The sequence below is a fragment of the Lactuca saligna genome, chromosome 8 (genome assembly GCF_052625555.1).
Source record: "Lactuca saligna cultivar CGN05327 chromosome 8, ASM5262555v1, whole genome shotgun sequence".
In the NCBI taxonomy this organism is placed as follows: Eukaryota; Viridiplantae; Streptophyta; class Magnoliopsida; order Asterales; family Asteraceae; genus Lactuca; species Lactuca saligna.
The window spans coordinates 241,171,101-241,180,332 of NC_136424.1; the positions used below are offsets into that span (position 1 = coordinate 241,171,101).

General features: G+C 34.7%; 1 protein-coding gene across 3 annotated transcripts; it reads right to left on the reverse strand.

Annotated features, from left to right (window-relative positions):
- Positions 1-4,641: 4,641 nt before the first annotated feature.
- LOC145008066 (Protein kinase superfamily protein) lies at positions 4,642-8,994 on the reverse strand. Of its 3 annotated transcripts, none has more exons than XM_078966688.1 (6): positions 6,806-8,991; positions 5,854-5,989; positions 5,668-5,756; positions 5,345-5,456; positions 5,146-5,252; positions 4,642-5,069 (listed from the first exon to the last, which is right to left on the reverse strand). In XM_078966688.1, the coding sequence occupies exons 1-6, from the start codon at positions 8,494-8,496 to the stop codon at positions 4,970-4,972; spliced, it is 2,235 nt and encodes a 744-aa protein (XP_078822814.1). In that variant the 5' UTR covers positions 8,497-8,991; the 3' UTR covers positions 4,642-4,969. The 3 variants fall into 3 exon arrangements, 2 of the variants coding, with proteins under 2 accessions (XP_078822814.1, XP_078822815.1); XR_013663249.1 differs by lacking the exon at positions 4,642-5,069 and adding an exon at positions 5,571-5,584 and having other exon boundaries at positions 6,806-8,994; XM_078966689.1 differs by lacking the exons at positions 4,642-5,069; positions 5,146-5,252 and adding an exon at positions 5,560-5,584 and having other exon boundaries at positions 6,806-8,994.
- Between the last annotated feature and the right edge of the window lie 238 nt (positions 8,995-9,232).

Genomic DNA, 9,232 nt, shown 5'->3' on the forward strand with positions numbered 1-9,232 from the left:
GAAACCTTAATTTCGTGGAGTAACACCATTTTTGGGCAAATTGGAGCTTGGAGAAGTGCTAGTTGAAGAAATCTTGAAGGAGAAAAGTCTTGGATCAAAGGGTTTTGCTTGGATTCGAGTTTCATTGCGGTTGGGGAATTCTTTGAAGGTAATATTTCGTTCTTGAGCTGCTATTGTCTAGATTCTTCATTTTTGGGGGTGTTGAGATCACACCTTTTGGTGTTTTGGAGTCTAGAGGTTAGATCTGATGTTGCTACCTCAGATCTGGAATGGAGGAGGGTTGGAATGCCTGAAAGTCCCTGTGATTGAGTATGTAGAGAAGCTATCTTGTCCCAAACTTTAGCCCTAATGTGTATAATGCCTAGATCTTCATGGATTCACGTAAAGTTTGCCACTTTACGTGATGGATGGGTTGTAGGAGGCTAGATCTATGTTTTGGATCAATTGCATGGCCTGGAATGCTTCTGTATGGATTCAGACCGGTGGTACTCGGCGAGTCACAAGGGTGGACTCGACGAGTTGCTTGAAGATGAGCTGGAACTCGGCGAGTTGGATGAACAACTCGGCGAGTAGGTTGAAGATAGCCTTGGACTCGGCGAGTCTGTTCTTGGACTCAGCGAGTCTTGTCGGAGAGTCCCAATAATTTCTGGTTGAGTCTAGAATCGGTGAGTCAAGGGATGACTCGGTGAGTTGGGTGCGAGTAGACTCAGAGTGGTTGGACTCGGCGAGTCTCGGGGTGAGTCGACGAGTCAGGTCGCGGATTGAGGGAAGTTCTGAACTTGGGGACTCGGCGAGTCATAAGGTTGACTCGGCGAGTAGAGTCATTCAGGGGTTGACTTTGACCTTGTCCAAGGGTTGACCAGTTGTCTTCCAGGGGTATTTTGGTAAATAAAGGTATATATTGAGTTGAGTGTTTTGGTGTTCAGTGGAGGAGTTCGTGTCGGAGTTCGGAGCAGCGGGATCTTATCCTTTCAGCCGGCAGTTTCGAGGTGAGTTATCCTCACTATATCAACAGGGTCTAAGGCACCAAGGTCGGCCCTTTATTGGATTGAGATTCGGATATGGTTATTATGTTATTGTTTGATATGTCTGCATCCTGGTAGCTAGGATGGTATATGCTGGAGACCTAGTTAAGGTCCGTTTCCCAATATGTAGAGTGATGCTATGCTAGTGATCGGTTAGGTCGGTAACCTGGTTAGGGTAATGATATGCTATGTGATCTGCTTGCTCGATTTGTTGCCTATGACTGTTATATGATTGTATGTTATGTGCACATGGTTGTTTGGACTGGAGATGGGTTGAGGCGGGTCCTGCTTTGTGCTGTAGGCCAAGATACCCAGGGCGGACCGGTTATTCCGAAGGCCCAGCGAGCGGTCCGGATAGGCTGTAGGCCCCACGAGGGCGGACCAGACGTGCCGAGGCTCGGAGAGTGGACCAGGCCGACTGAAGGCCCGATGCGGGCGGACCAGTCACACTGTAGACTCAGAGAGTGGACCAGGTGGATTGAAGGCCCGGTGCGGGCGGACCAACCACACTGTAGACTCGAAGGACATGACTAGACTCGGAGGATGGATACGGTGGACTGAAGGCCCGATACGGCGGACCAGTCACACAGTAGACCCGATATGCATGGTTGTTCTATGTTTTGTTATGTTATATATGTTTTATATGTTATGGGCCGGAAGGCAATATGTTTTGGACCGGAAGGTCGTAGTCTGGAAGGGCGTATATGTGGTTGGTATTTTAGGGGTATCTCACTAAGCTTTCGGGCTTACAGTTGTGGTTTAATGTTTTTCAGGTTCTTCAGGAGACTGTGGCAAGGCGAAAGCGTGATCGTACCGCTCCTCATGATTTTGTAGCAATGTGATTCTGGGAATACTCTAAATGATTTGTATTGAAAACCTTTTTGTAAACAATTTAATGAAATCGGGTTGTTTTTTGAAAAATTTAAATTGGTTGGATTTTTCGGTTGTTACAAATTATAATCCAATTAATATAAAAAGTAATTTTTTATTTTCTATTAATTAAATAAGTTATATATTTGGAATGCATCACTTTTGTGTTTGAATATATGGAACCGTTTCTTAGCAAAAATCAATCGGTTATAATAGAATAGTTGGAAAAGTAAGTTTTCAAAAACCATAGTGCTGCTATTGCTTATTTAAAAAATAAGGTGCAAATTGATTTTTTGTTTTCGTTTTTTTTTTTTTTTTTGTTAATATTTATTGTAAATGTTTGAAGATTGTTTTATTTATTTATTTATTTATAAGGATTTATCAATAAATAATTGATTCATGGTTTTGATTTTTGATGCATATGTTCCGATAACCCAATTCTTAAATAATGGTTAAGTAATGGTGTTCATATACATTAAGTAAGAATTGATTGTTTGGATATTTTTTATAAAGAATTTATAAATCTAACTATTTAAACGATTCTATAATAATAAAATATATAGTTTATATCTATTTCAATTTAGTTTTTTTTACAAATGAATTCTTAAGGAATTTAGTAGAATTTCTTTGTATATTTTTAAAGAATATTGTATATGATATAAAAAATGTAGTATATACAACAACTTATTCTTAAGGAATATAGTATAGAAAGTTATGTATATTGTTTGATTTGTTGTATATATTCTTATTTTACGATATAAAAATGATTGTTTTATGTTCTAAGAATGATTCTTATTTTTATAGTATCTATTACTGATCATACTGCAATATTTTTTCCTTAAAGTAATGAAATTTTAATGTCTACTATATGAACGTATATTCCTTAAGAATGTTAATTTTTTTTTTTTGAATGAAAATTGTATTATTTAAGAATGAAAGAATGAAAATATATGTTCATATATATAGAATCACGTTGTATTCTTAAAAAAAATATATTATATTTTAATACGCTGAATAAAATATACGATATGAGTGATTTTTATTAATTAATTTTATTTAATTGGCTAAAATGTAGTTACTTTCTTTTCTCTCTCTCTTTTAATACAATGTCATTATTACCATAATAATTAATCTAGTGAAATTATATAATGAATGTTAGTCCATGTTAGTAACATGTACATTAAAATCACATCTTTTGATTTTATAAATCTAATGGTTGTAATTTGATCATACATTCATACAATACTTGTGATTCATATTTGATCCTAATCCTATATATATATATATATATATATATATATATATGTGTGTGTGTGTGGGGAGGGTGTTAAGATTTAACCATCCAAGATGCACCCCCTAGATACATATAGGCCACATAAAGCATAGTGGCCAAATTAAAACCGATTAGACCCGTTATTATTTAAAACACACATCGTTGTTTCTCTTCTTTTTATTTCAAGCAGCAATAACCATTAATCCTTTTTTATAAGAGGAAACGTTATAATACCAAATGTGTCTTCTTTTCGTATCTAACAAATGTTTCAACAAAATTTTACATTTTATTCTCTTGTATACCAAATTTAATCTAATGGACTTGTAATGACTTTTTTTGCTCTACACAACCTGTGAGTTAAACTCCCATAAAACTGAACGATTCATTTTATTGTTTATTTATTCTAATTTATGAAGACTTGAACAATGTAGTTCTGTACCCCTTTGTATATTTAACATTAACTTAGATGATTTTTTGAGTGTGATATTTCATTGGCTATTTGAGTAAAATGTATGATCAAAAAATATGGTGAACATTTGTCTACAAAGTATTCAAATCCCTTACTTTTTTGTCCTCATTAGTTTCTTTTAATGGTTTTTTTATTAAACTATAAACAATAGAACTTTTACCAACATATCTTAAACTATACCATGATAATAACTCTGCATAATTCAACTAACACGGTATATCAGTCAGAAAATGTTGCAATAAATATTTTTTTATGTTAAATTAGACATGAAATTAAAAATCCTTCAACTTTTTGCTCCTATCATATAGAATAATAACATATAGACACAACCAATTCTTTCTTTTAATTTTGATATTTGTCTTAAACTAATATATAGAAAAAAATAAAGTGTACAAAAGAAGTAATCACATATGTTTTCAAGACAATCCAACCCCTTAATAGCTTTTTCCCATATTAAGATGGACCAACGATTCAGACACAATTGGCTCATTAGAAATTCAGTGATCAATCAGTGATCATGCGCTTGGCTTATAATTAGAATAAATTTTCATATTACAATAAATACAAATTAGAATTCTAATATTCTTTCTATACACTATTTGATTATATCTCAAAATTTTCGTGATTTACATAACTTAAGATTTGAACATTATAAAAAGCTATTAAAAGCCAACAAAAGATCCATACAAGATTATAATTTAAAATTTTATATAAAAAAATTTCGAGCTATTTTAAGAAAACAAAACTAGAATTTAATAAAAACCATGTAGCTTTTTATAAAGATTAATATATATTATATTTTTTTAATAAGAAAAAATATATATTATATTTTTTAAGCATAAAGGGACAAAAAGTACCTGTAGATTGTAAAAATCGACGAATATATGTTATTAAGTTCCAAGCTGCAAAAATGCAAAGGCAAAAAGGCATCCAAAACAAGGCAAAAGGGATGTTTTATACTAAAAAAGCTTTAGCTAGCACTCCATCTCCATGCGACACGTGGATTAAGATTAAGAAAATAAAATAAACCCATAATAATTCCCCTACTATATGGTAGTGTATTAAACTGTTATTGTTTACAATTTAAAATATATGTTACATACAAAACACAAAACAGAACCTTCCACTAAAAAGTCAAACTTGCATGATAAAGAAGTCAACCTCTATGCTATGCATTCACCCAAATGATGTGTATGCCTGGTGCTGATATATAAAAAAAAAAACAAAACATCATAGCATGATGGATGATAATAATAATCATATATCTTAAACCCAATTGGGTGTCATGTCATGTTCATGTTCATGGGCTCTAAAATGTCCAATTTACCCTTATCAGCCAAACAAACCACCTGTACCAAATTTAGCTTGTTGAAGCTCTTTCCGACGCTGCTCCTCTAAAGGATCTGGACTCTTCATTACCCTCCGCGCACGCCTACAAAAAAAAAAAAGTGAGAGGGCATTTTTGTCTTTTTAATAAAACTGTGAAAATCTGGAGTAAGATAAGACACCTGTCCTGTGCATGCTGAGCTGGAAAAGTTGGCATAAAATCCTTAGACTTTGGAAGAGGAACTTCCCGAAACCATTCATGGTTTAAAGCTGCTTCAGCTGTTATCCTCTGCATAAATCCCAAATTTTATTTATTTTAAAAAAAAAACTTTTTAATTAATAAAATGGAGTATATAATAATAATAATAATAATAATAATACCTTGTCGGGGTCATAAGTAAGAAGTTTATTCAACAAATCAAAGCCAGCATCAGAAAGGACAGGGGATCCAGTGAAAGATGTTGCAGGGAATTTTCTCCTTAATAAATTATACCTGAGAAAAGAAAAAAGAAAAAGAGAAAATGGTAAATAAAACCAAGGGTAGTTTTGGAAAAACTAAATTGGTCAGGTCACCAATGGAAGCTAGAAAGGCAGACCAGAAAATCACCCAAAGCTGGACGCCTGGGAAAACAGTGGCAAAAATAAGAAAATTTGAAGGATTTAATTTAACATTAAATATTTAATTCAAGAAACTTGAAACTTACTGATGCTTCACAAAGTTCACCTTCACCCCTGGAAGCTTAGAGAAACCAGGCCAAATTGTCTCATTTGGTGTCCCAAGTATTTTGAATATCTGCAATCATTTACTCATTTAGTCACTAAAACTATCAAGGGTAAAACAGTAATAGAACATAGGTCAGTTACAAGATATATAATATGGTCAAACTTACCTTGTCAAGCTGGTCAAACTCTGTTTTCCCATTGAATAATGGTTGTTTGGATAAGAGTTCAGCCATGATGCAACCCAAAGACCACATGTCAATTGCTGTAGAATATTCTTTTATTCCCAAGAGAAGTTCTGGTGCCCTATTATTAATTAAATTTTTTTTAAAAAAAAAAAAAAAAAAAAACACCAAATAAGATTATGAAACCAAAACTGATTCTTGTTTTTGAATTCATGGATTAACAACTTAATAAGTGATGAATTTTGGTAGTTTTTTTAAAATACAATGCTATATTTAGGTAGTTTTGTAAAAAATGAAAGTGCAATGCTATATTTATGAAAAATTTCATTAAAAAAAAGGTGAAAATACAATGGCATGCCTTGGTGAGATTAAAAACACTAAATCAGCAATGTTATATTTGGGTTTTTTTCAAAAAAAATGAGAATGAAATGTTATATTTGCATAATTTAAGAAAAAAAAAAAGGTTGAAAGCACAATGCCATAGTTGGGTAGTTTTTCAAAAATAACGAAAGTGCCATGCAAGAATTAGGAAGATCTTCAAAAAAAAAAAAAAAAAATGCAATATTATATTTGGGTAGCATTTCAAAAAAATGAACATACAACGCTATATTTGTTGGTTAAAAAATACAATGCTGTTTTTGGAAAGATTTTCAAAAGGAAACAAAAATGCAATGCTATATTTAGGTAATTTTTCCAAATGACGAATATAGTTAATTAATTTTGAAAGTAAGGGTAAAAGGGTCATTTAGTCTCGTTCAGATGGTTGGTTCAGTCTAAAAAAGAAACAGACCTTATGCATCCATACATGAGTTAATGGGAAGTGTAGTTTTAATGCATAAATACGATTGAAGATTGTAACAAAAATGCACATGATGTAGCAAAAAAGAGAAATTTGCATTTAAAATGAAGTGAAATATTACCATATACTGTTTCTTACCTGTACCAAAGAGTCACCACCAAATGAGTGTAGGGTTTTAAAGGACTCCCATATTGTCGAGCCAATCCAAAGTCACAAATCTTCAACTCACCTCGATTATTCAAAAGTAAATTTGAAGTCTTTAAATCACGATGAAGAACCCAATTATCATGAAGGTATTGTGTTCCTTCCAATAACTGAAGCATAAGGCATTTCACTTCACTCTGGCTAAAAGGCTGTTTCATTGTCTCCATCAATGCCTTGAGATCATGCTCCATGTATTCCATAACCATGAAAATGCTGTCAAGATTGCTCCCAACAACCACCTCCTTCACATCCACAATTGAAGGATGATGAAATGAAAGAAGAATGTTTATTTCCCTTAGAGAAGTCAAAGGGAACCCTTCTCTTTCTTTCTCCATTTTCACTTTCTTTAACGCAACTACTTCTCCTGTTTTTTTATCTTTGGCTCTGTACACAACCCCGTAAGTTCCTTCATCTATTTTGTTTAATCTCTCAAATTCATCGACACTTCTACATCCTTGTAGCATATTCACACTTCTTTGAGGAGCTGGTGGTGTGTTATCTTCACTCTCTGAATCAGATTCTGATTCTGATTGGCTTAGACTAACACCTTCTTTCTTGATATCATCATCTATCTCCATGTAGTCCTTCCTTTCCAAATCATTGTCAGGATAATCATAATCACCATCCACACTTAAAGATCCAACATTGTAACCTTCTCTATCTTCATTTGACTCCAATGAAGCATCTCTATGATGCTCCCCAGCCTCTGGACTTGATGACTGTTTTTGTGATCTAACTTCAACAGATGCATCAGAAAGTTGACCTTCATCAGCTGGAGAATTGGCATCATTTGCCCATCGAGAGGATCTTATAGTCCGTGCAGGCATGTACTCTTCATCATCTGGTTGACCTGCATTCCCAATAATGTCTTCCTGGGGAGGAGGAGGAGGAGGAGGAGAAGAAGAAGAAGAAGATAAGCCTACATGATCTTCCTGGACAGGGGAAGAAGATAGACCAACACGGGGTTCAAATCCAGAAGAATCATGCTTTTGCTTCCCAATATCAACTGTAGTATTACCTGGAGACTGATGTGGACTCTGAAGCTTGTTACTTTCTGCATTTTGTACATCTGGAGGAGCAAAGTTAGGTGATCTATGGTGTGATTTAGGAACTGGAGGTGGAGGAGGGAGGGTAAGGGTAGTATTAGCTTCCTTATCATCTCTGTCCCAAACAATTGGTGAGAACTTTCTCTTCTTGCTATACAAAGAAGATTGGGAATTATTCTCCATTTTAGAATCATCACTGTTCTTACCATTGATTTCCAAATCAACACCTTCATCAGAACCACTCTCACTAGATAACTCCCCAGGTTCACGATCCCCAACTCTGAGGCCATAATCACCATGCCTTGAACCTCCACCATCGCCACTTCCTCCTGAATAACTCCGATAACCACCACTACCGCCATTCACTGACTCCCTTTCTTTAGCCCTACCACCGCCTCTACTATGGCGGACGAGATTCTTACCCCTCTCATTACCCAGGTTACTACCATTCCTTACACGGTCGTAGTCCCCTTTAGAATAAGAAAGTTCCCGCTTAGACACATCGATATCAGATTCACGCTCCCTAAATTCGTTATCACGGTATCCTCCATGTCTTCCTGCCGCCATATACTTGTTCATATATAAAAGAAAACAAAATTTTACCTCTCTAAAACCCTAACCCTAGAAATTTAAAAAATTCTCAATCTTTTTACTTTTTTGTAACGAAGGCGGAACTATACGTAATTCGAGGTCAACAGGCACAGATCGGAATACGATAATACACAAGAGCAAACAAGAAAATAAAAATCAATGTATAATCGAATCAAGTACCAAAAGTTTGGCAAATTTGATCAATTACGAAACCCTAGAAATCGAAGAATATGACAAAAAAGAGGGAATTAGCAAACGAAACCTAAAAGCTTCTATCCATCCAGTAGTTCCTTCCCATGTGAGCGTTTACGATAACATTAACGCTTACCAGCGGCGCCGGCAGCTGTAGAACTGGCGGCGGGGCTCGGTGGTTCTAAAAGATTTTTGAGAGTAAAGGGATGCGAGAAAGGCCTTGAAGATATCGATGGTGATTTAGGATTGCATCCGTCCTGTATACGCGTAATAATGACCGATAGATTTAAAGAGTAAGGGGTGTTTGGGATCGCTTATTTAAAATGGATTACACAAATGGTCCAATGGTTCGAGGTAAACGGTTTCCCAATTCAATCATGACAAAAGTGTAAAAACCTTCTCTTGTCTTATCTATTTTTTTTTTTTTCCCGAGGTTTTAGTCCAACCTTTCAGTTTTATAAAAAGTAATAATCGATGTATTTCATTGTATTTGATAAAGAGAATTACAAACGTATTTATACACAGAGGAATC